Below are 27,585 nucleotides of genomic sequence, written 5' to 3'. Positions count from 1 at the left end.
GAGCCAGCCAATCAGCGCCTTCCTTGGAACGTTCACCCGGAAATGCAAGCCCAGCGCGCGCAAGTTTGCAAAAGGAGGAAAAAAAGAATCCAGCAGCTGTGCATTATAAACATTATTATTATTCTTTTGCATTTGGGCAATACTAATTCATTGTGATTTCATTCTTTGATTGCATGCATGCATAGAAGGCTCCGTTCCAAAGGGGTTGTGGTTTGGCATTTCTCCCTTTCCTTGTGTCTTTTCCCCCCTTTCTCCTCTCCATTGCAAAAGGGAAGGAGTCCAGAGAGTCGTGCATTTCTTTTATATGGAAGAGGATTATCAGGAGGATCTGTATGGCATTGAAGATGAGTTCGAGGAGCAGTTCGCAGATGAGCTGGAAGTCTTGGCTGAGCTGGAAGGTGAGGCCCTAAAAAGCTGGGTTTGGGGTCGCATCTACACCGGGGAATTAACGCAGTTTGGTACCACTTATGCAGCCAGGGAAAGGCACTGCATAATCCCCTTACTCCCAATTTGCATGGATATGTGCGTTGGAGAGGCATATACACTGGGGAATCAACGCAGTTTGATACCACTTTGAATTTAACAATACATTAAATATATCAGTATGATATAATAATATATTTGCTGTTTAATAAATCGTATATGATTTAATATTTAATTGAATATTATATAAACATGATTTAATACTATATTTATTTATTAATTATTTATTTACTTTGCTTATATACCGCTGTATCTCAAGCCCGAAGGCGACTCACGGCCGTTTAACAAACAGTAAAAACAGTAGAAACAGCAGTGGTTCCATACAACATATAACAATTGACTTAACACATTATCCATAAATTACCAATAAGCAATTACAATGCGCAATTATTACAAAAAACAACCGTACCCAATCTTCTCATCATCCAAGCGTAGTCCAGGTTCGTCGTCCATTGTTCCATTCCTATGTTCCATTACCAGATTGCACTAAATTACTCAAACGCCTGCACAAACATCCAGGTCTTCACCTTTTTGCGGAATACCATTAGAGATGGTGCTAGTCTAATGTCCGTAGGAAGGGCGTTCCACAGCCGAGGAGCCACCACCGAGAAGGCCCTATCTCTCGTCCCCGCCAGCCGAGCTTGAGAAGCAGGCGGGATCGAGAGCAGGGTCTCCCCGGAAGATCTCAAACTCCTGGTGGGTTCATAGGCAGAGATGCGGTCAGATAGGTAGCTTGGGCCGGAACCGTTTAGGGCTTTAAAGGCCAACGCCAGCACTTTGAATTCAGCCCGGTAGCAGATCGGTAGCCAGTGGAGTTGGCGCAACAGGGGGGTTGTATGCTCCCTGCGCTCCGCTCCTGTTAAAATCATGGCTGCCGAGCGTTGGACTAGTTGGAGCTTCCGAGCTGTCTTCAAAGGCAACCCCACGTAGAGAGCGTTGCAGTAGTCTAAACGGGATGTAACCAGAGCGTGGACTACCGTGGCCAAGTCAGACTTCCCAAGGTATGGGCGCAGCTGGCGCACAAGCTTTAGCTGTGCAAATGCTCCCCTGGTCACCACCGAAACCTGGGGTTCCAGGCTCAGCGAAGAGTCCAGGGTCACACCCAAGCTGCGAACCTGCATCTTCAGGGGGAGTGCGGCCCCATTCAACACAGGCTGTAACCCTATGCCCTGTTCGGCCTTGCGACTGACCAGGAGTACCTCTGTCTTGTCTGGATTCAATTTCAATTTGTTCGCCCTCATCCAGACCGTCACAGCGGCCAGGCACCGGTTCAGGACCTGGACAGCCTCCTTAGTAGCAGGTGGAAAGGAGTGACAGAGTTGGACATCATCCGCGTACAGATGACACCGTACCCCGAAACTCCGGATGATCTCCCCCAGCGGCTTCATGTAGATGTTAAACAACATGGGAGACAATATTGAGCCCTGAGGAACCCCACAAGACAATGGTTGTGGGGTGGAACAGGTGTCCCCCAACAACACCTTCTGAGATCGACCCTCCAGGAATGACCGGAGCCACTGCAAAACAGTACCTCCAAGACCCATCCCTGCGAGGCGTCCCAGAAGGATACCATGGTCGACGGTATCGAAGGCCGCTGAGAGGTCAAGCAGCACCAACAGGGACACACTCCCCCTGTCGAGCTCCCGGCGCAGATCATCCACTAAGGCGACCAAGGCTGTCTCGGTACCATGTCCCGGCCTAAAGCCAGACTGTGCCGGGTCTAGATAATCCGTGTCTACCAAGAATACCTGGAGTTGTGAGGCCACCACACGTTCCAAGACTTTGCCCAAGAAGGGGAGATTGGAAACTGGCCGATAGTTGTCGAATTTAGTGGGGTCCAGTGATGGTTTCTTCAACAGCGGTTTTATTATAGCTTGTTTTAAGCTCGCTGGAATCTTGCCTTCCCGAAGGGAAGCATTAACCACCACCTTAACCCACTCAGCCAATCCCCCTCTGGCCTCCTTTAGAAGCCAGGATGGGCAGGGGTCCAGGATGCATGTGGTTGGCCTCATTCCTCCAAGTATCTTGTCCACATCCTCGGGTTTCACCAATTGAAATGAATCCATCAAAACTGGACAAGCAGGTGCTCGTGTTACATCCTCAGAGACTGCCATTAACATGGTATCCAGACCAGAACGGATCAAAGCGACTTTGTCTGTAAAGAACTGAGCAAAAGCTTCACAGCGAGAAGTCGAATCGTCAGGGTTCCCACCTTGAGTGGTGGGATTTAAAAGGCCTCTGACAATTCGGAACAGCTCAGCCGGACGGTTCTTTGCAGACGCAATAGTGGCCGCAAAGAAGGCCTTCTTTGCGGCTTTTATTGCCGCGGCATATGCCCTTAAAAAGGACACAAACCGTGTTCGATTTGGCTCACTCGGATCTGAACGCCACACACTCTCTAGTTCCCTCTTCCTTCGCTTCATCGCTGCCAGCTCCTCGGTGAACCAGGGAGCTGGTTTAGCTCGGCTACTTGAGAGGGGACGTTCCGGAGCGATCGTGTCAATTGCCCTAGTCATCTCCCCATTCCAGAGAGTGACCAGGGCCTCGACAGGATCACCTACCGAGGCGGCGGGAAACTCCCCAAGAGCCATCAGGAATCCATCCGGATCCATAAGCCTCCTGGGGCGGACCAACTTAATGGGTCCTCCACCTCTGCAGAGGTTAGAGGGCGCAGTGAGCCTAAATCTGACCAGGAAGTGGTCGGTCCATGGCAACGGAGAGATGGTCAGCTCCTCGACCCCACGCTGGAGATTTTTAAATGTAGTTTTTAAATTGTTGTGAGCCGCTTTGGGTCTCAATCACAGAGATGAAAGCGGGATTCAAACTATTATTATTCAGATGACGACTTCACCATATTATTATTAATATTAATATTAATATTATTGAGGTGAGACTCTATAGATGATAATGGTGATGATGATTATACCATATTATTGTTGTTGTTGTTGGAGTGAGACTCTGTAGATGATGATGACTATACCATATTATTATTATTATTATTGAGGTGAGATTATAGATGATGATGATGATGATGATGATGATGATGATGATGGCAATTATACCATTATATGGTTGTTGTTGTTGTTGAGGTGAGACTCTATAGATGATGAAGGTGATGATGATTATATCATGTTGTTGTTGAGGTGAGAGTATACATGATGATGGTGGTGGTAATGGTACCATTATATTGTTGTTGTTTTGTTGTTGTTGTTATTATTGAGATGAGACTCTATTGATGATTATGATGGTGATAATGACAACACCTTGTTGTTGTTGTTGTTATTATTATTATTATTATTATTATTATTATTGAGGGCAGAGTATAGATCGTGATGATGGTAATGGTACCATTATATTGTTACTGTTGTTGTTGTTATTATTATTATTACTGAGGTGAGGCTCTATAGCTGATGATGATTATCATTATTATACCATATTATTATATTATATTGTTATTACTATTATTATTGAGGTGAGACTCTATGATGATGATAATGGTAATGGTGATTATACTTTATTGTTATTATTGAGGTGAAACTATTGATGATGGTGGTGGTGATGATGATTATACCTTATTATTATCATTATTATTTTACTGTGCTGTTACTGTGTTTTTTATGAGTTGCCTAATGATCCATTGATTGTAATAAAGGATGAGGTTTGGTTGTTTGTTAAAGAGAGATTTTAAGATGTTTACTTACTAAGATTGGACCTGCTTCTCTCTTTCTGACAGAGGAAACCCCTCAAGCTCCATCTCATAAAGTCTCCAAACTCCGGAGCCAAAAGCGGACCTTCGAGGAGGCTCTCTGTGCAGCAGATTTGGATAAGAAACCCACTGTTGTAGGTTGCCATCTGGACATCAAAAGGGATGCTAAAGATCAGGTCCTCCCAAAGGCCAAGGAAAAACCCCCAAATCCAGAATGCGTCCCGATGCACGCAGAAGATCCACCACCCGAAGAGTATGAAGCCAACCAAAGTAAGTTTGCAGGTTGCGCCCGATGCAATCTCCCTTTTCCAAAATGCTTGGGGTACAAAGGATTTTGGATTTATTTTTTTCAGAGTTTGCATATTTTTGGAGATTATCACACTATACACTAAAAACTTTGTTCCTGTGTTTTATCCTCACTGCAGCCCTGCAAAGTTGGTTAGAATCTTGGGAGTAAAGGGTGCCTCCATACGATATAGTAGATGCAGTTTGATTCCAACTGGATTGCCACAACTCAGTTCTATGGGATAATGGTTTTAGTTTTACAGGGTCTTTTTATAGCCTTGTAAGTACTTGTTTGGAAAACAAAACTATGCACAGAGAAAATAAAGGATGGATTTTGATGCAGTTTGACATCACTTGAACTGCCATAGCTCAATACTATGGAATCGTGAGAATTTGTTGCTTAATGAGGCACCAGCCCTCTTGCAGAGGCGGTTAAAGGCTTTGCAAAGCTATGGCAGATCAAGTGGCATCAAACTGTGTCAATTCTACAGTCTAGATTAGGCATGGGCAAACTTGGGCCCTCCAGGTGTTTTGGATTTCCGCAATTCCTAATAGCTTAAGTGACTGAGGGAGAAAAGTAAAGGGCCTGGGGTTATTAGGAATTGCGGGAGTTGAAGTCCAAAACACCTGGAGGGCCCAAATTTGCCCTTGCCTGGTCAAGATATATCTAGACCAGGCATGGGCAATAGTCTAACTCTGTCACGCTAAAATAGGGCTGTGGCCTTTGTGTTAGCTGGAGATGATGGGAGTTGTAAGAAACCTATTTTGGGTCTATAAAAGCCATTTCTCTCTCTTCTCCTCGGGCCCGAAAGCTCCCAAGCCAAAACGGCAGAGGCGCCTTGAGGCCGTAAAGAAGCTGGACTTTGGAGCCGATGACAGAACGGACGCTCAAGTTCCTTGCAAAGGGGACATCTCTCCTCCTCTTTCGCCTCATTCTGAATCTCAAGACGCACGGTGAGCTCTAGGGGAACTCCAGGGCCTTTTAAAATATGGAGTGGTCACCCTCTTATGGCAGGGAGTTCCACAGTTTTGGTGTCAGCAGACAGCCGACTTTTGGGGCAGCATTTCCGCCTTGGTCTCAAAGGACAACGTCAGATCTGACTGCTCTCTTTTTTTGGGGGTGTCCTGTTTTTGCAGAACTCCAAGCTTCGTTTCCTCGAATGTTTCAGGGCTGGACGGCATGAGGCCTTTACAGGTGACACCCCCAAATGGAAGGGACTTCAAGAGGGTGCTGCGGAGGCCACCCATCCTGGAAGACTACGTAAATGTGACCTCGACCCAAGGCACCCGAGTCTTCATGGCGGTGAAAGAGGATCCCACCGGGACGGAGGTACCCTTGTTTCGGACCTGTTTGAGAAGGAAAGGGTGGCCTTTCATTCTTCACCAACGAGGTTTGGATACAGATCCGTTTCCATCAATATGTGTCTGGTGTCTCCCCAGATTTCTGGCTCCATTGCGCAGAATGGAAGAAGGCCACTTCATCTACTCGGAGTTCCTTTTTCCTACTTAAAGGAACAAGTCGCAGAAGAGGTATTCCCTTCCCATCCCACTCTAATCCTTATTTGCTATATTACACTATGTAACACGATTCTTGTTGCTGGGTCATAAATGTCATTTCCTAACTGGTTCTATCATAAAAACATCGGGAAAACTTATTAAACTGTAAAAACTTTGTTTTTGCGGGAGGGACATCCTGCTATAGCACATCTCGTTTTTTCATGAATACCTCACCAAGTTTCAACCAATTGAACATAGCTTGTGGCAGCCACAGAAACTAAGTTTCTGGATTATAACAACTACTTTCAAAGTAAGTCCCACATAATTAAACAGGAAATAACACTTTCAAACCAGGAACAGAAAATATTTCAAATTTTGTTCCATAATGTATTACTATTGTTATTATGGCTCTTGTTGTTATTATCATTGCTTTAATTTGCCATTGATATTATTATATTTTATTATTATTATATATTATATGTTATAATTTTTTTTAGTATACTATTATTTATAGTAGTAGTATTACTACTATAGTGGGCGTTAGATGATGATGTTGTTGTTTGTTGTGGGGTTTGGTTCCAGGTTCGCCTATGGACACCAAAAACCATAGATGCTCAAGTTGGGAAATACAATGGACAGCCTTAAATATAATGGCAAAATCAAGGCTTGCCTTTTGGATTTTTTTGAAATAATATTTTCTGGTCACTACAGACCTGCTTGTCTTCCCCTAATATTTTATGAGAATATTAATTTCAGTTAATTTAATGTACTTCCCTACACTGTAGAATAAATGCTGTTTCACTCCACTTTAATGTCTATGGCTTACTGCTATGGGATTGTGGGAGTTGTAGTTTCATAAATTCTCTGCAAGAGAGTTCTGATGCCTCAGTGGACTGCAGTTCCTGGAATGCAGTAGCATTGAGCTATTGCAGTTAAAAGGGATATCGAACTGCATTAAGTCTGCAGTGTAGATGCAGCCTAGGTTTTGTGATTCTCTTGTGTTAACCTTTCTTTCTTTGCTTCTCAGCGTCGGAAGCAGATCCATGCGTCTTCACAGCTGTTGACAGAGGTTCTGAACAGGTAATCCCAACATTTATTTTAGGATGTGGGTTCAAATTCCAAATCTGATGTTAAGTGAATGGGAAAACGCAAAGACTGGTGAGCCATGTGCCAGAGCAGTTGTGGAATCCTGTCCGGGTTTTTAAATGGCTTGAAGGAGCTCTTTGTGGTGCTGAATCACCTCAAAAGTCCTTCTGAGTTCAGCAAAGAACTGAAAAGGACTAAAAAAAGGACTCAAGCCACAGTAAGGTGGGAATTTAACAAAAAATACAGAATACAGTAACCCAAACCAGTCATACATATATTAATATATATATATATATATGTATATACAAACACATATACATATATAATAACATAAAATTAATATTAAAGAAAGAAACAACAGACATTTAGGGAACAAAAAAAAATACACAAAGACATAAGGATAGGACCTAGACACAGCAAAACCCAAGGCATAGTGAAGAGGGAAGAGACAAAAGGCACACAAAACTAGCAGAAAAAGGTTTTGAAGACTAGAACAGAATGAATAGGGAATGATTAGAAACGCCAAGGACATTAAGAGCAAGAACTAAAGAACAGACAGAAAGGAAAGCAAAAGAAAAACTGCAAAGGGAAGGAGGAAACACCAAAGAAGAGCTAGGGGAAGGACAGGAAAGGAGGAAAATAGGAACACCAGCAGGAAAGACACAGACAGGTTAGAGTAATACCTAAAGAAATAAAGGAGTAAAGACCTAAATATAGAATATAGACAACAGAGAAACCTAGCTTAATATAAAGTAACAAACTAATAAAAATAATAATAATAATAACAATAAAAATAAATAAACAAAGAGTAAATAATAATAAAATAATAAATAAACAAATAAATAAAAATAAAACTATAAAGTCATTACTCAGCCTGAAACCCAAATCAATAATAAAAACAGGCAAATAACTTAAGCATATTATTAAACACCCCACAAAAACTAATAGCAAAAACTACAATAACAAACAAAATCCAAAATTAACAACAATAATAATAACAATAATAATAACAAATATTTAAAAAAGAAATATAAACAAAATAAAGTAATAATAACAATAATAATTCAAAAATAATAACCATAATAAATAACAAATAAACAAGAAATAAATAAAAAGAAAAAAAGAAAAGAAAAACAAAAGTATGTCGGCTCAAAAAGCCAAGATGGAAAAGGAAATAAATGAACCAAAAATGTTGGGAAGAAAAGGATCAGGCCAGGAGGAAAACCTGTTGAAAGGCATATGGAAAGAATTACAGAAAATAACCGAAAAAATGTCAGAGAACCAAGAAGCAAACCAAAAAGAACTGAAAACAATAACTGAAAGACAAATTAGCCACCAAACACAATTAGACCTAATAAGGAAAGAACTTAAAGAAGACATAGGACAAATAAAAAAAGAACTAACAGAAGCTAGCAGTGAGATAAAAATGATAAAAATAGAGAACAAGACGTTAGTAAAATCCCAGAAAAAAATACAAAACAATCTGGAGGAACTACAGAACAAAAACGAGAAACTAGAGAGAGAGTTGGAGAGATTACATCAGAAAGAAACAGAATACTATCTCAGATTTAGAAATCTGCAAGAGGAGGCACAAGAAGAACTACGACCCAAAATAATAAATATGCTAGCGACATACTTAGGCAAACAAGAGGAAACCATGGAACAAGAAATTGATCGAACCTATCGGGTTCAAACAAAATTTGCTAAACAAAACAACTTAACAAAAGATGTACTAGTAAGTTTCACACGAAAACATACAAGAGATGAAATCCTTACCCAAACTAACAAAAACCCAATAATAAGAGAGGGAAAAAAAATCATTGTCTTAAAAGAAACCCCACAAGCAATACTAACACGAAGGAAAAAATACTTCTTCCTCACACAGGAACTTAAGAGAATCAAGGTCAGATTTAGGTGGGAGAAGACAGAGGGGATGATGATAACATATAATGAAAGAAAATATTGGATCAAAACTGAGGAAAAAGCTAGAGAATTCTATAATATGCTAAAGAGAGAACAGCCAAGTATAGGAGGGGATAAACACCATAATACAGGCAGAATGAAGAAAAGAGCAAGACCTCCTTCCTCAGAGGAAGAGGAACATAAATTAGACCAAGCAACAGCGCTACCGGAAGAAAAAGATGAGGGAGATCTAGAGGAGGAGGAGGAGATAGAGGACACAATAAATAATGATGATGCATGAACAAAACTTGAATATTTACTCGCTCAATGTAAACGGCCTTAACTCTCCAAACAAAAGAAAGAGACTATTTCATCAAATAAATAAAGGAAACTTCCACATAACCGCACTACAAGAGACTCATATTTGTAACAAACACATTGCACACCTGGCCCAGAAGAAACTTGGCAAAGAATACTACTCTTCATTCGAAAAAAAAAAAAGGGGAGTCGTGATCTACGTCAAAAGAGAGATCCCTTCTGAATTAGTGTTTAAGGACCAAGAGGGCAGGATGGTAGCGATAAGGATATTCATAGGTAATAAGAAAACACTAATCTGCAATATATATGCCCCAAACGGGCCAAAAACAAAGTTTATAGACGCCCTAAAAGAGAACATTCAGAAAATAGACTATGACAATCTAATAATAACGGGGGAATACAACGGAATATTAGACAAAAATTTAGATAAATCCTCAATAAAACCAAGACATACCAAAGCAGATAAAGCTCTCCTACCCAAGAAATTTCTGAGCCTTAAAGAAGATCTCAACCTCCAGGACGCATGGAGACACCGTCACCCTGGAGAAAAAGACTACACCTTCTTTTCATCCCGCCATAAGACATGGAGTAGAATAGATATGATATGGTTAACAAACTCACTGGCAATTAACATCTGTAAAATACAAATAAGACCCAGAGACTTATCGGACCATTGCCCGATAATAATGGAACTTTATAACAAACCAGAGAGCAAAAGATGGCGCCTTAATGAATACCTACTAAAATCAGAAGAAGACATCTTAAGTAATAAAGAACTCATTAAAGATTTTTTCAACATAAACGATACAGGCGAAGTTTCACCCCAGATAGTCTGGGACTCCCTAAAGGCAGTAATGCGAGGAAACCTGATTAAACAAAATGCCATAAGAAACAAAAAAAGGAATAAAGAAATGAAAGAAATTGAGAAAGAAATGGAGGAGAAGGAACAAGCACTGAAAAAAGACCCACAGAACAATTGTATAATTACAAAATTGAATACACTGAAGAGGCGGAAACATCAGCTAGACCTGGAAACAATTGCAAAAAGCTATAAATACGTAAAACAACAACATTTTGAACAAGCGGACAAACCAGGTAAATGGCTTGCCAGGAAGGTAAAGAGAAAGAAACAATCAACATACATAACAAAGATTAGAAGAGGAGAGAACCTAATAACAACTAACGGGGCAATACAAGAAGAATTCCATAACTTCTTTACAAAACTATACTCAAAAGAAGCAATAAAGGAAGAGAAGATAACCCAATACCTAGCAAACTTAAGACTAGGAAAAATAACGGAGGAGCAAAGGGAAGGTCTAAACAAAGAAATAACATCACAAGAAATAGAGGATGCAATTAAAGAACTAGACTCCAGCAAAACACCTGGCCCGGATGGATTTAGTGCCTTATTCTACAAATCTATGAAAAAAGAAATAACACCTCATCTCAAAAAAATAATGAACTTGGCAATGAAGACCAGTAACATCCCGGACACGTGGAAGGAAGCGGAAATAGTGCTTATAGGCAAAGAAAACACAGATCCAACAGAAGTACAAAACTACAGACCTATTTCACTCCTAAATACCGACTATAAGATCTACACCAATATTTTGGCCAAGAGATTTAAAACACTGCTAAAAGGATGGATAGGAGATGAACAAGCGGGCTTCCTCCCAAGCAGAGGAGTGAAAGACAACATAAGAACGATAATCGACTCGATAGAGTACTACGACATTAACATACAAAAAGAGGTCGCGTGGCTTTCCCTAGACGCTGAGAAAGCCTTCGACAATCTCAGTTGGTCATTCCTCAAATTGCTCCTCGAAGAAATAGATATTGGGTTCCACTTCAAAAACGCAATAAACGCAATATATACAGATCAAACAGCAAGAATCATCATCAATAACCAAAAAACAGACAAGATAACAATCACAAAGGGCACTAGGCAGGGTTGCCCACTGTCCCCGCTCCTATTCATCTTCGCCTTAGAGACACTACTAAAATCAATAAGGGAGGACAAAGAGATCATCGGACTCAAAGTGGCAAAACAGAACTATAAAACAAAAGCTTTCGCGGACGACGTAATCTGCATAATAGAAGACCCAGTGAAAAACATCAGAAAATGGTTAGAGAAAATAGAGCAATTCGGTGAAGTGGCGGGCTTTAAACTAAATAAAAATAAAACGGTAATTCTAACAAAAAACATGCCAAAACCAAAACAAGAGAAACTAACCACAATAACAGGCTTCAAAGTCTGCTCTAAAATCAAATACCTGGGGATATGGATAATGGCAAGGAATGCCCAATTGTTTAAAAATAACTATGAGACCACTTGGGCCAAGGTCAAAACAGATCTGTCCAATTGGAGATTTCTAAACCTCTCCCTTCTCGGACGTATCGCCTTAATAAAGATGAATATTTTACCGAGACTCCTCTATCTGTTCCAAAACGTCCCTATTATTAGAAACAACACGGTATTTGACAAATGGAAAAAAGACATAGGAAAATTCGTCTGGAACGGCAAAAAAGCAAGGATCAAACACAAAATCATGATCGACAAGAAGGAAAGAGGAGGCTTTGGTCTACCTAACCTAAAAACATACTTTGAGGCGTGCGCACTAGACTGGCTAAGAGAATGGGTCCTGTTAAAAAACGAAAAAATTTTAGAGTTAGAAGGATTCAATCTTAGAGTTGGTTGGCACGCGTACCTTTGGTACGATAAAATAAGAACAGAAAAGAACTTTGGCAACCATTTCATCAGGTCGGCGCTTATAAAAGTCTGGAACAGGTACAAAAGGCATTTTCACACCAGGACCCCACTCTGGGTCTCACCAATAGAGGCTACCCAGAGAAGACTTCTCGGTTGGAACAAGTGGCCCACTTACCGAGACCTCCTCAAATACAACAAAAATGATAACACCTGGAACTTGAAATCGCAAAAAGAATTAGAAGGGAGTATTGAAAACATCACATGGCTACAACACCACCAGCTAAACGAAGGATATAAACAAGACCTGAAGATAGGCTTTGAAGTTAAGGAAACAATGTGGGACAAAATCCTGAAATCGGAGAAGAAAACAATAACAAAAATTCACAATTTACTATTAGAATGGGAAACCGAGACTGAGGGTGTGAAAGATTGTATGGTAACATGGGCTAAAAACTTCGGCAGAGAAATTAAGTTCCAGGAATGGCAAAACATCTGGCGAAAAAAAATAAAATACACCTATTCTACCTCATTAAAAGAAAATTGGCTAAAATGCTTTCACAGGTGGCATCTAACACCGCAAAAGTTGAGCTTAATGTACCGAGGTTATAAAAACAACTGTTGGAAGTGTAAAACCAATGTGGGAAGCTATTTCCACCTATGGTGGACTTGTCCTGTGGCTAGGAAATTTTGGAAAGAAATAAGAACAGAGTCTCAAAAATTTTTTAAAAAAGATATCCCTCTCAAGCCAGAGATCTTTCTACTAGGTCTAACAGAGAAAGACATAAAATTTGAGCAGAACGACGACAAAATCTTCACCTACATTACAACGGCGGCAAGGCTCACATATGCCAAAAAATGGAAAGAAGAGGGGAGACCTAATGTAGAGCAATGGCTGGAGAAACTCAGAGACATCAAGGATATGGATAAACTGACGTTTCTATTGAAAAAAGGGTCAGGAAACCCACCACCCAAAACGAGCTGGGACATGGTAGAAGAATATGAAACGAAAAGAGAGGAAAAAGGATCTGATATAGGTTTATAAAAGAAATTTAAGGATGGAAAAAATAAAAGAGATTTATATAATCAACATATAGGATCAAACAGATTGGAACCCTCACCCTCCGTCGAAAGGGAGAATCGAGGGATCTCACAAGAGACAGCTAACCATATTAAATAGGACATAGAATGGAAGTCACATGCTTTTAAAGTGTCAATGTTTATGTTTTTTTTGGGGGGGGGGGGATGTTTGTATGTACTGTCCGATGGTTAAATGTGTGTATCGACATGTAGGTCTTATCTGTTTTTTTTAAAAAGTAAAAACTCAATAAAGATGAATTTAAAAAGTCCTTCTGAGTTTGGGTAAAACCTGGAGCGGATTTCTTCTGCAGCTGACACAGATCGCCTCTCCACTGAATAGATAATCAGGGTTTTTGCTCTGTTTTTCAACTTTCCTTTTTGAAGCTGCCTCAGCAATGAGGAGGAGCCTGCGATGGAGGCTGTGGCTGCAGAAGAGGAAGGGGACGAGGCCACTCCGCATTCCCTTTGGGTTGATCGGTTCAGTCCCAGACATTATGTGGAGCTGCTGAGCGATGATGTAAGCACCTCTCAATCCCTAGGATAGGCTGGTAGGCTGTTAAGAATTGTGGGAATTGAAGTCCAAAACACCTGAAAGGCCGAAGTTTGCCCATGCCTGGGTTAAAACAACCCCATACCATATCTTATATAATATTATATATATTCATATAATCTTTGCTGTGTAAATGAGATTTGAATATTCTTCCCTTTACGTTTCTTATGTCACACAGTTGATTCTTGAGTTGTTTTCTTGAGCGCCGGTCCGTGGATTTCATCACAGACATCATAGTCAACAGATTTTTCTTTTCTTCATTAGAAATGTATCTATTTTAGAATTAGGTCTAACATTAAACTCTACATATTTATGGATAATAATGTCAGGAGGGATCATATGGCATCCTCCTTCATTGCCCTTAGGGAGGGGGTCCCATCCCCTTCTAGTGAACTATAGACTGCCTTGGAGACCAGTGGCATCTCCTCTGGAGATTGAATGACCATCTCTCAGGAAGGATTGTATTGTGTCTTCCTGCCTGGCTGAACGGGGTTGGACTAGATGCTTTTTGGGTGTCCTTTCCAAATCTAGTGAAGTATAGACTGCCTGGAAGTCCAGTGGAGCCTCCTTCTTGGTAGGTTTTTGAAGTGAGATGGTCATCTGTTGGGAGGGATCAGATTGTGTCTTTCACAGCTGAAGGAGGTTGAACTGGATGCCCTCTGGGGGTCCCTTCCAACTCTAATGAAGTGTAAACTGCCTTCTCTGGAGCCTTTTTAATTGATGCTGGATGGCCATCTGTTGGGAGGGCTTTTACTGGATCTCCCTGCTTTGCTGAAGGGGGTGGACTAGATGCCCTTTCGGGATCCCTTCCAATTCTAGTGAAGTATAAACTGCTTTCTTTGCAGGGTTTTGACCTGAGACTGGATAACCATCTGTTCAAAGGGATCAGATTGTGTCCTTAGTTGAAGGGGGTTGGACTAGATGCCCTTTGGGGGTCCCTTCCAACTAGTGAAGTATAGGCTTCCTGGGAGGCCAGTGGCATCTCCTTTGCAGGACACTTTTGAACTGAAGCTGGATGGCAGCCTGTTGGGGGGCTTTGACTGGGTCTCTCTGCCTAGCTGAAGGGGGTGGACTAGATACCCTTTGGGGGTCTCTTCATCCCCTGTCTATCTTTCAGTTCACGAACCGCTGCCTGCTGAAGTGGCTGAAGCTGTGGGATGGGGTGGTGTTTGGGAGAGAGCAGCCCCCCAAAAAGGCCCGATCTGAAGCTCCCCCAGCATCTCGTCCAACCAAAGAGCAGCCGGGCAAATGGAAGTCCAAGGCCCAAGCCACCGAGGAGGCCCTGGAAGCCCAACTGGACCCCCAGAACCGCCCCAAGCACAAGGTCAGAACCCCCAAGACTATTATCATGTTTTATTATGCACACTGAAAAGAAAAGAAAATAGTTTGGGAAAGATTTATATTTCAGGAATGTCCTTAGAGCAGCAGTTCCCAAAATTCATTCCGTGGAACCCTGGGTTTCCGCAAAAGCATAGCTCCTAATTCCCCCAAAATAATATTAATATTAATTTTTTCCTCCAAAAGATGCATTTAGGCTTATTTTTTCATGTCCTGCAATCTACGTTTATTCAAATACAGTCACGTCATTTTCTCTTCTGGACCATCGTCATATTAGGTCAATAATATTATTCATTTATATTTCATCAGTGCATCTGTTGCAACACACAACACTCATATTTAATTGTAGATTAATAATATTAATATTGTGTCATTCAGTTTGTCCATTGCAACAGATGTATTGAAATGTAGAATAATAATATTTAATGATATATTATTAATATTATTATTGTTTTATTCAGTGTGTTTGTTGCAACACACAATGGATGTTTTGAATTATAAAATCATAATATTTAATTATATATTAATAACATTAGTGTTGTACCATTCAATGCGTTCATTGCAACACACGATGGACGTATTGAATTATAAAATATTTATATATTAATATTATTTTACCATTCAGTGCATCTGTTGCAATATACGACACCCATATTGAATTATAAAGTAATTATATCTGTCATTCGGTCATTTTGTTGCAACACGTGGCACACATCTTGAGTTATAAAATAATAATATTTAATTATATTATTATTGTTGTTGTTATTATTAGGTTGCCCTCCTGTGCGGCCCCCCTGGTTTGGGGAAGACCACCTTGGCTCATGTCATTGCAAAACATGCTGGGTACAACGTGGTGGAGATGAATGCCAGGTAAGCTATTGGGGCTGATGGAGAAATGAAGCCAAAACATTGCTGTGTATTCGTCAATGCAGTCTGGTGAGAGCCGGTGTGGTGGAGACTTAGGTTTGAATCCCTTCTTGGCCATGGCAGCACATTGGGAAGCCTTGGGCAAGTTACACTCTCTCAGCCTCAGAGGGAAAGCATGGCAAATGTTTTGAAAACAGGGTTTCTTCTTTCCTTCTAGTGACGACCGCAGCCCAGAGGCTTTCAAGACGCGCATTGAAGCTGCGACTCAAATGAGGTCTGTCCTGGGAGCCAATGAGAAACCCAACTGCCTGGTCATCGATGAAATTGATGGTGCTCCCACGGTAAGGGAGCCTCCCCATTGGCTGGCAGTGGTCCCGCCTCCTTTACTTCCTTTTCATTGTGGTTTGTTACTTCCTATTTCATTTACTCCTTATAATACACATAGTCTTGAGTTAATGAATTATATAATTACTATTAATAATAATGCAATAATAAAATATAATAATAATACAAAAGTATAATAATATCAACTTTATTCTTAATATTATTATTAAAAGTCAACTGACCTATTTCATTTACTCCTTATACTACACATAGCCTGAAGTTAATTATCGATTATATTATCATTATTATTAACTAGTCATCCCCTGCCACGCGTTGCTGTAGCCCACATGGGGGTTCTGTGTGGGAGGTTTGGCCCAATTCTATCGTTGGTGGGGTTCAGATTGTAGGTGAACTGTGAATCCCAGCAACTACAACTCCCAAATGTCAAGATTCTATTTTCCCCAAACTTCACCAGTGTTCACATTTGGGCATATTGAGTATTCGTGTAGAGTTTGGTCCAGATCCATCATTGTTTGAGTCCACAGTGATCTCTGGATGTAAGTGAACTACAACTCCAAAACCAAAGGACACTGCCCACCAAACCCTTCCAGTATTTTCTGTTGGTCATGGGAGAACTGTGTGCCAAGTTTGGTTCAATTCCACCATTGGTGGGGTTCAGAGTGCTCTTTGATTGTAGGTGAACTATAAATCCCAGCAACTACAACTCCCAAATGATAAAATCAATTTTTTTGAGCGAAGAACATACATTGAATTGTTAGGTGTCTTGTGTCCAAATTTGGTGTCAATTCGTCCAGTGCTTTCTGAGTTCTGTTAATCCCACAAACGAACATTACATTTTTATTTATATAGATAATATAATAATAAAATATTATTATTTTTATTATTATATAAAAATATGATAGCATTGTTATTAATATTATTAATATTATTATTAAAGCCAACTGAGCTCTTATGAGTTTCCACTCTTTATAATACACATAACTTGGAGTTAGTTATTAATATAATATAATCATTATTATTATTATAAAATACCATAATAGCAATGTTATTCATAATACTATTATTAAAGTCACCTGAACTCTCATAGTTTTTTTTTCCTCTCTCTATTTAGGAGATTTTCATAATTGCAGATGATATGGGCCCACAATGCCTTCAGAGGGTTTGGGGGCTGTGAGAGAGTGACTTGCCCAAGGTCACTCAGTGAGTTTCTGTGATTTGAACCCTGGCCTCTTTAAATGTCGTCCATATTGCTATTTGTTCCAACTGTCCCATTTGGACCTACAGGCCTCCATCAATGTGTTGTTGGGGATTGTCAACCGGAAGGCGGTGGAGAACGAATCAGAAACCGGATCCGGAAAGACAAAGCGGAGGAAGGAGGGCGGGCTCCTGTTGCGGCCCATCATCTGCATTTGCAACGACCAGTAAGAGAGCTTCACTTATGAGAAAAGAAGACGTTGCTGGATGGGAGAGGAATGCATTGCTTCTTCCGTTAAAGACTAGTTTTCCATTGCCCAACCGATTCAAGCGAAATTCTCCCCTCCAGTAGCAAGGAGTTCCACTGGAGCGATTTTTGTGTCACTCTTTTTTATTTAAAATCATGAGAAATGGGTGCATCTGTACTATAGAATTTGATGCAGTTGGACAGCACTCTAATTGCCATTGGAATCCTCAATGCTATGGGGTCCTGGGAGTTGTAGTTTCACAATATCTTTTGCTTTCTCTGCCTTTTCCAAGTGACAACTCCCAGGTTTCTGTAGCGCTGAGCCTTGGCCCTTAAAGTGGCGCCAGGCTGCATTAATTGCACAGTGTAGATGCACCTGTAGTCATCGCTATTTTCCATGCTTTGAAATGAGCATTGGAGTCTTGTGCTGCTCACTTTTTACTTGTTGTTTCTTGCTTTTCCTGTTGCCTTTGAAATACAGCTTTCTACATCTTATCTCCTAGATACGTCCCTTCGCTGCGTCTTCTGCGGCAGCAAGCTTTCCTTCTCAACTTCCCCACAACATCCCAGTCCCGGCTGGTCCAGAGGCTGCAGGAGGTATTATTATTAATATTAAGTGCTATTATTAATTATTATAATTTATTGTTATTGTTATTTATTTGTTTGTTCTGGTACACAAACCAGCTCGTAATCTTAAGATATTATCGCAACACAACTTTAAACTATGCTTGCAAGGCAGCCTCTATAATCACTGCTCATTTGGGTGCTTCCCAGGTCGCCACCCATCAGGGCATGAAAGCTGACCCTGGAGCTCTGGCGATGCTGTGCGAGAAAACGGAGAATGACATCCGCTCATGCATTAACACCTTGCAGGTAAGTCATGAAGGAGGTTTACGGTTGTATGCATGAATACGGAGCCCCTGTGGCTGAAGGCATGATGATCCTGCCAGATACATTACATTGCTCTCTCACCCAGTGTTTATAAACTTTTAATCTTTGCAGCCGGCCCTGCCCACTGTGTCCAATTATTATGATTCAATTATTATGAATTTATACTGCTTGTGTGTTTACTTGTATTGTTTTTGTATTTTTATTTTCATTATATTTTATTGTATTATTATTATGTTGTTTTTTTTTTTTTGCTGTATTTGTTGGGCTTGGCCTCATGTAAGCTGCCCCGACTCCCCTTGGGGATATGGTGGCGGGGTATAAATAAAGTATTATTATTATTATTATTATTAGTAGTAGTAGTACTACTACTACTACTACTACTACTACTGTCCCCTGCCATGCGTTGCTGTGGCCCAGTCTGGTGATCTGGAAAATAAAGTAATGAGAAAGTGTTGGTTTCTAATATATGTAATTTCTTTATGCTTGTGGGTAAACAGTATTTCTTGTTGTTTCTTTGTCAGTGTTGATGTGGAGAGTGTCTGGTTTGCCTACTCTAGAATATGCAACGTATCATAGTCCTTCTTTAGGGGTCCCTTTCAAATCTGTGATACTATATCTGTGTGTGTGTGTGTGTGTGTGTGTGTGTGTGTGTGTGTGTGAATCCTATCTATCTATATCTATGGCTGGATGGCTCTTTGTCTGGAGGGCTCTGATAACATTTTCTTGCCCTGGTGAAGAGAGTTGGACTGGATGGCCTTAAGTATTTTCTGTTGGTCATGCAACTACAACTCCTAAATGACAAAATAAAAAAAATGAGTGAAGGACATACATTGGGTTGTTAGGTGTATGCTGTCCAAATTTGGTGTCAATTGGCCCACTGGTTTTTGAGTTTTGGGATGGAGAAAGGGAGGAGGGCTTGATAACATTGATTATTAGGATCAGGGCATGATGATGATGATGATGATGATGATGATGATGATGGCTAGATGACAATGATGATCATGTGCCAGTGGTGATGATGGCAGTCTTGATGATGATCAAGATCAGGGCTAGCTGATGATGATGAGGTTAGATCACAGTGATGAGGGCTAGATGATTATGATGATTATGAGGGCTAGATTACAATGATGAGGGCTAGATGATGGCAATGATGATGAGGGCTAGATGACAATGATTACGGCTAGATGATGACAATGACGACAAGGGCTAGATAACGACAATAATGATGAGGGCTAGATGATGACAATGATGACAAGGGCAAGATGATAAAGACGACAATGGTGAGGCTAGATGACGACAATAGGCTAGATGACAATGAGGGCTAGATGACGATATGAGGGCTAGATGACGATATGAGGGCTAGATGACGATATGAGGGCTAGATGACGATATGAGGACTAGATGGCAACAATAATGATAATGAGGGCTAGATGACAATCAAGACTTTTAATGATGTATCCCATCTTGAGCCACAGGGAGAAGCTGGTAAAAAATTCATTAGTGTTATTATTATTTCCTTCCTTCTTTGTTGTTGTTATACTCCAAACGCTTACAAGGCACTGGATCCTGTCTGATTGCGGAATCTAAGTGAGGTCAATGCTTGATTCAAATGAAGATGAGCTGTGAAGGAACTGCACCACCTTCTGTCCCTTGCCATGGAGTCCAACTCCTATTTGCTTTTGTCCCAGTTCCTCTACAGCCGGGGCAAGAAAGAACTGACCACCAGGACGGTGCAAACGGCCAAAGTAGGCTTGAAAGACCAGAACAAGGGGCTCTTTTCCGTCTGGCAGGAGATCTTCCAGCTCCCGAAGATGCACAGGTGAGAGAGACAGGTTGGGACTTGGGCCACATCCTGCACAAGCCTGAGACAAGTTCATATCAATCTCACAAAATTATTATTATTATCATTATCATTATTATTATCATCAGTATGCTCACTTATAAGCCTGAGACAAGTTCACACCAATCACAAAAATTATTATTATTATTATTATTATTACCACCACCATCACTATGTTCACCTATAAGCCCAAACCAAGTTCACATCAATCACACAATGTTATTATTTTATGTGATTATGTGATTAAAATCTTTCATAACTTCTAAACCTTGGCTCTGCTCTTACTGAAGCTCAGTGGCTCTACTGCTGACAATGGGAGCTTCTGACTTGCTAAACTGCTGTAAATACTGTTGTTGCTTTCCTGTTTTCCCTCTCTTTTCCTTAACTTGGTTTCTTCCCTTTTCTCTGTTCCTCAAAGGCAAAGGATAGGGATGGGCCCTTCGATTCCGTCCGGTGGAAATGAGAATCTCTTTGCAGCGAACGGGCGGACGTCGGCGAATGCGGCTGCGCAACGGTTCGAGCATATCCTGCATCTCGGCACATCCTCCGGGGAGCATGAGAAGCTCAGCCAGGTACTGGTTTGCCGTTGTCTGGAATTATATTTAATTCAGGTCATTGTCTTTCCCTATGAGATACAAACATAATGATTTCCATTCTTCGGAAAATACGTCCAGTGCCTCGTTTTCTGACAACTCGCTCTTTGGATGAAACTAGCACTGTGTTTTCTTTATTGTCCCTTTTCTCCTCTCAGTTGATTTGACATTATTGTATATACAAACTACACACCCCCATATTCCTCATCATTAGATATCACCAGTGCTGCTTGGTTGCAACTCTCATTATTCCTATAACCTGAAGTGATGGGAGTTGTCATTCAGCGGTGTCTGGGGACCCAAATGAAACACTAAAGAGCATCAACCACAATGTCAAAAATGTATAATCCCTCTCTCTGTCTCAACGGATTCTCTGTCTACGCTCGTTGAAGACAAACCTAATAAGGTGGAGGTGGCCCTCCATGGAAATGGGTGGTGTAGAGATGTGTTCATTATAAAGTGTTATTTATAATGTGTTTAAACTGTATTTATAATGTTTATTATAGAGTGTTTAATGTACTGTGTTGAATCTGTATTTATGTATTACATTTATTGCCATGGCCTAGCTGTGAGGGATAGGTTGCCATGGTGACAAGACAAGGCAGAAGAGGAGGTGGGCGGAGCTTAAGGAGAAAAAGGTTTGAAAGTGGCAGTTAAGCTCCAGTCCGGTGGAGGAGACCCGGAGAAGAGCAGAGCCAGTTAAGGGCTCTGGGAAATAGCAGAGTCAAGAAAGGACTCTGGGGAAAGTAGTTTAGTCCGGTGGATGAGACCCGGGGAAGAGGAGGGCCAGTTAGGGCTCTGTTGTGAAGCTGTGAGAATTCAGTAGTTCCTAGAATTTGTGAATATTTCTTCAGCAAGAGAGCTGAAGGTGTTACCTTGTTAGATTGCTTAGGTTAAAGGAATCTAACAGAGGGGGTTTTCAGGATTGCCAGTAAGGAAAGACTGGTGATCAGTGGTTTGTTCCGAGTATAGGGCAAACAGTGTGGACATTCACAATAGGGAACTCTGAAGTAGTATAAGCACTTCACTAAAGAAGAAGTTTGTAGAATTGTATCATCAGAAGCATGTATCTCAAACCAGCCATTTTGTAACATCAAGCCTTGTGCCAAGTTCAAATTCTCAAAACTGCAACAATTACGTTCTGTTAACAATAAATCTTGTTCTCTTTGTATTTCAAACCTGCCTCCTCCATTGCTTTTATGCTTGGTGCATTCCACACTACCAAAGTCACCTCACAACACAACTAAAGATAAACAGAGACATAATCCAGCGTCTCTAAACATATTGGTGGCAGCTTAATTGATATTTAAAAGAAGCTTCCTCACATAATTTTGGTGGCATCTAGTGAGATTAGCGCTGCTTCTTTACATTTTTGGTTGACAAGCGGTGGGATTAACGCTTCTTTACAGGTGGATTGTGCTTCTCTTGCAGGGTCTGTTTGAGAACTTCCTCCACATGAAGGTGAAGGGCTCCTCCTTGGACTCGGCTTGCCTGGGCCTTGATTGGATGGGCTTCACTGACCTGGTCAACCAGGCAGCCATGAATGGACAGAGTTTCCAGCTGCTGCGCTTCCTGCCCTTCCTCCCAGTTGCCTTCCACTTCCTCTTTGCCGCCTCCAGCACGCCCCACCTGACCTTCCCCAGCAGCCAGCAGGAGGTCGGTCCCCTAACGAGAAGTATTATCATTATTAATATTATTATCATTGTATTATCGAAGGCTTTCATTGCCGGAATCACTGAGTTGTTGAAAGCTGAGAGCATTCTCTCCTGACATTTCACCTGCATCTGTGGCAAACATCCCCAGAGGTTTGTTCAGAGGTCTGTTGGAACAAACAGGTATATATACACAGGTATATATACACGCAAGTGGCGTGTATATATACCTGTGGAATAATGTCCAGGGTTGCAGAAAGAACCCTTACCTGTTTAAAGCAAGTGTGAATGTTGCAATTAGTAAGCTTGATTAGCATTGAGAATTAGCACTCAGAAATAGGGGAATTCCAGACAGCAAACAATCAAGTGCCAGTTAATACCTACCAAACAAAGGATGCTTTCAGGCAACAACAGCCAACAAATATCCTCACTGATTTGACTTTGCAACTGCAAGGCTACTCAGTGCTAATCAAGCTTGCTAATTGCAACATTCACATGTGCTTTGAACAAACAAGGGTTCTTTCTCCCAACCTGGACATTATTCTACAAATATATATACACTCTACTTGCCTCCCTGCCAACGGAATCTCTGAAGATGCCATTAGCCACAAATACAGGCAAAACGTTAGGAGGGAATGCTGCTGGAACATGGCCATACAGTCTGAAAAACTTACAACAACGCAGTCCTTATTATCATTGAATTATCTAATATTATCATTATTATTATCATTGGAATTATCTATTATTATTATTATCATTATCTATTATCATCATAATTATTATGATCATCATCATTATCATCTATTATTATAGAATCATAGAGTTGGAAGAGACCACATGAGCCATCTAGTTCAACCCCCTGCCATGCAAGAAATGATAATTGCAATTATCATTATTACAATTCTCATTATCTATTTTAGCATTATATTATCATTAAAATTATTATTATTTTAATGATCGTTATTACTATTCTCATTAGAATTATTATAATCATAATCACTATTATCATTATTATAATTATCTATTATTATGATTATCATTTTATCATTATTATCATGATCAATGATCATTATTATTTGTATTATTATGTTTATTACAGGCAGTCCCCAAGTTATGAACAAGATGAGTTCTGTGGGTTTGTTCTAAAGTTGAATTAGTTTGTAAATCAGAACAGAGACATTTTTTTAAAAGTGTTATTTCAACCAAATATGTATATAAGTTTTGGATTGCATAGGGAAAGGTTAACACCTGTGGGGTTTCCTTTGCTGTCTGTGTCCGTTCAGAAGATTTTCCCTCACTTTCTGTCCCTAAGTGGATTTTGGAAAATGTGGCTTGTTGTGGAGACAAGGATTGGGGGTGATTTGCGTGTTTGTTTATTCTGTTCTTCTGCATGTTTACGTTGAATGCAGTGCTTGGTGAAGCGGAGCCAGAGGCAGAACCTGGTGGCCTCCATGGCATCTGGGATGGGGCCAGGTTCTCGCAGCCGCTACGGGTTCCAGGCTCTTGTCCTCGAGGTTCTCGACTTTCTCTTGGAAATCATCTCTCCGAAGTTGAGGCCGGTAAGGATCCCTCCTTATTGGCACATAGAGCATGATGTGGTTTTATTTTCCATTTATGGATTATGCTGTCTGCATTTGCTCTCCCCAGTTCCCAATAGACGGCCAGCTTGACCTCGAATGACCTTCCTGCATTAAAGGCTCAAATGGGAGATGAGATGCTTTGGGGAAGCAGAATATAAGATCCATGCTGCCTTTTTAAAAAGTTAGCATTTGGAGTCCCCCAGTCTCCAAATAATAATAATAATCTGCACCCTGGTCTTCTTCTTCTTCCTCTTCTTCTTCTTCTTCTTCTTCTAATAATAATAATAATAATAATAATAATAATAATAATAATAATACACCCCGGTCCCCCTGTGGCCCACTGGCCTTTGGGACTTGAGGGGCCCAATTCTGCCTTGCTTTGCCCTTGTACTCAGGTGAACCCACAGCTATTCAGCCAGAAGGAGAGGCAGCAGCTGGCAGAGTTGGTGGATACCATGTTGGCCTTCAACCTGACCTTCCTCCAAGAACGAAGACCTGACGGGTCCTACCTCTTCGCCCTCGAACCGTGAGTCGCCTTCTCCTCCTTTTCCCGGGAATCTGGAGGTTTCTATAGACTAGGCCTGGACAAACTGCAGCCCTCCAGGTGTTTGAACTTCAACTCCCACAATTCCTAACAGTTATATGTATTTATATAACATATATTTATATATAATTAGTTATGTATAATGGTTACATGTATTTATATAGGTATTTAATATACAATCATATATATTATATATTATATAGTCATATATGTATTTAATATTTATTTTTATATAATATATAATATACTTATAGAATTTTATAATATGTGTATGTTTATATTATATGGATTTGATATATAATATATTTATAACTTATAATATATTTATATAATGTATCCTATATCAATATGATAAATAGATAAATATCTAGATAAATAAAGTCAAACAAATCCCTAGGAACATGGAGGAAGTGTGCCGTTTCCCAGATCTCCCGTCTCGGAAACCGCTCTCCTATCAGACCAAGCAATTGATCGCAAGGGAAATCGAATTGGAGAAGATGCGTCGGACGGAAGCCATGCTCCAGGCCAGGAATGCTGATCTGGTGAGCTGATATCATTTATTAATTTTACTTATTGACAAGTTGCTGATGCTCTTTATTATCTTTTATATCTTAATATATTTTTATATTTTGCAGCACTTCATGTTGCCAGCTATTGGTCAAAGGACATTTAATATAATGCCAAGTTTTCAAACTTTGTGCTTTTTTTTTGTACTCTTGGTTTGCTCCTGACAAGAAAAATAATATTTTTATATTTCTACATTTTATTCTTTATATTTATATTTTATAATGTTATATGTTATTATTTTATTTTTAATATTTAATATCTTTTTATATTTTATTATTATTTATACTTTGTGTGTGTTTGCGTCTATAATTTTATCTTTTTCTGGCTTCCTCCTTCTCATGTTTATTCATTCCCCTTCCTTCCTTTTCCTTCTTTCCTTCCTTTCCTCTTCCTTTCTTTTCCTTTCCTTCCTTAGGTCTCCATGACAAGCTCAAGCCAAGAAAAGGAGGAGCAGAAAGGAAAACAGAAATCTGGGATCCGAAACCATGAGCAGCGCCTGGACCAGATTGTGAAGAGAGCCACTTTCGAGGAAAAGGTGAGTGGGCCAAGGGCTCGAATGTATCTACACTGTGCAGTTAACCCAGTTTGGTAACATTTTTAACTGCCACGACTCCATGCTGTGAAGTCATGGGATTCATATGAGTGTCACGATCACTCACTCATGCCATGCAACTATTAGCCCTGACATAGAGCACACAGCCCAGGGCAAAAAAGGAGGAAACACAATGATGCTGCAAGGACGTATGAACTGGCCATAAAAGTCAATTGCCCTGAGATGGGAGAAGGTGGGCTCTGGTATGTGGCAAGGGGCAGGCACTAGGCACCAGGAATTTTGGGTGATTTATGACATTGTAGCTAAGGCCCTGTATAGATGGGTAGGAGTGCTAGCCTCTTGTATTCCAAACAATGAAGATGTATGGTATCTTTAGGCACTGTGCATAGTGGCGTATTCTTTCCAGAGAAGACTAATCCCAAAACAACACTGTAGGAGCAATGAACCCTTATAATGAGCCGTGTCTGCCAAAGTGGTCTGGTGCTTCACCAAAACCCATAATTAGCCTTGAGCTGTGATGTTTAGAATCCTGGAGTGGAGATCCCCAAGGGTTGTCTAGTCCAGCCCCATTCTGCCATAAAGGAATACACAGTCTGATCCCTTCCAACAGATGGCCATCTAGTCTCTGCTTAGAACCCTGCAGAGAAGGAGACTCCCAAATAGAACCGTCTTCCAATAGAGTTGGAAGGGAACCTAAAGGCCATCCAGTCCAACCCCCTTCTTCCAGGCAGGAAAGGCACCATCTGATCCCTCCCAACAGATGGCCATCCAGCTTTTGCTTCTGCATTGGAGGAGGCCTGGGACAGAGATGTCTTTGGGGTCTGTAGGTGTTTCTAGGGAAGGCATTATTCTGGTTCTCTTTTTTTCCACAGCCGGAAACTGACTTCTTTGGCCGCATCATCGTCAAAAAGAAGGCGGCTCCTTCAACAGGTATGTTTTCTCATCCTTGCTTCCTAATCTTGAAGCCTCTGCCCTACAGTTCTGGGACCTCCCCAAACTACAACTCCCGTCATTTCATAGCGTTAATAATGTATTAATAGTAAAAGTATTTCTTCCCAACCTTTTGATAGTAATAATTTCAATTATTCCCAGCCTGTTAATAAAATTAATATTCTTCCAATCCTTTTAATAATAATTCTATTTATTCCCAGCTTGCTAATAAGGATGATGATGGTGATAATTCTGTTTCTTCCCCGCCTCTCCTCATAGCTAAAACACATTATGTAGCATTATGTGAAATGCACATATTAAGATCCATTTCTATGAAATGCATATCTTAAAGCACCCCAAACCAAGCTTAAAATACAGTAAACTTTAGATGTGAGTTTCAAATTCATAGCTAAAATTGAATGGGTTTTGCATTTTGGAGCTCAGCCTGCAAATGCGTATTTTGCAATGCAGCTGTTCACAGTTCCCTCAGCTATAGTTAGATTCCTTTCCCAGAATTGCATTATTTCAGAGCCGTCTCTCCTCCCAAACCTTTTCCTTTCTCTGTCTGTCCCTATATTTTCCCCTATAGCTGACCAAATACCCGAAAAGAACCCCATAGAGAAGCGGATCGGGAAAGCGGTGGGAAACAGCGACGTCTGGTTCCGGTTCAACGAAGGGGTTTCTAATGCAGTTCGGAGAAACGTCTACATTAAAGATCTATTCTGAGGGTGAAATCTGGACCATGAAAGAGAATATATTTTGCATTTTCTATATCAGGATGTTTTGTATGAATTTCCATTTCGTTTAGAAATAAATGACTTTGAGACGCA

General features: G+C 40.6%; 1 protein-coding gene across 1 annotated transcript; it reads left to right on the top strand.

The window, feature by feature from the left end:
* On the top strand, nt 1–27,585 carry CHTF18 (chromosome transmission fidelity factor 18). The gene is made up of 22 exons (XM_060786533.2): nt 1–398; nt 4,217–4,459; nt 5,287–5,428; nt 5,612–5,804; nt 5,915–6,004; nt 6,999–7,051; nt 13,449–13,581; nt 14,732–14,938; nt 15,725–15,822; nt 16,037–16,160; nt 17,449–17,585; nt 18,109–18,202; nt 18,380–18,478; nt 20,185–20,315; nt 20,755–20,908; nt 22,361–22,585; nt 23,991–24,140; nt 24,557–24,687; nt 25,103–25,247; nt 25,688–25,807; nt 26,698–26,755; nt 27,345–27,585. Exons 1-22 carry the CDS (start codon nt 305–307, stop codon nt 27,479–27,481), a joined length of 2,958 nt encoding a protein of 985 aa, XP_060642516.2. The 5' UTR covers nt 1–304; the 3' UTR covers nt 27,482–27,585.

The sequence above is a fragment of the Anolis sagrei genome, chromosome X (assembly GCF_037176765.1).
Source record: "Anolis sagrei isolate rAnoSag1 chromosome X, rAnoSag1.mat, whole genome shotgun sequence".
Classification (NCBI taxonomy): domain Eukaryota; kingdom Metazoa; phylum Chordata; class Lepidosauria; order Squamata; family Dactyloidae; genus Anolis; species Anolis sagrei.
Note: the sequence above shows the minus strand (reverse complement) of the source record. Positions and strands in the feature narration are given on the sequence as shown.

Excerpts from the sequence above, each read along its gene's own strand:
- CHTF18 (XM_060786533.2), top strand. The coding sequence starts at position 305 with ATGGAAGAGGATTATCAGGAGGATCTGTATGGCATTGAAGATGAGTTC. Across the intron at positions 13,582-14,731 it reads TGGAGCTGCTGAGCGATGAT|TTCACGAACCGCTGCCTGCT; the intron begins GTAAGCACCTCT and ends TCTATCTTTCAG. Across the intron at positions 24,688-25,102 it reads TACCTCTTCGCCCTCGAACC|GAACATGGAGGAAGTGTGCC; the intron begins GTGAGTCGCCTT and ends ACAAATCCCTAG.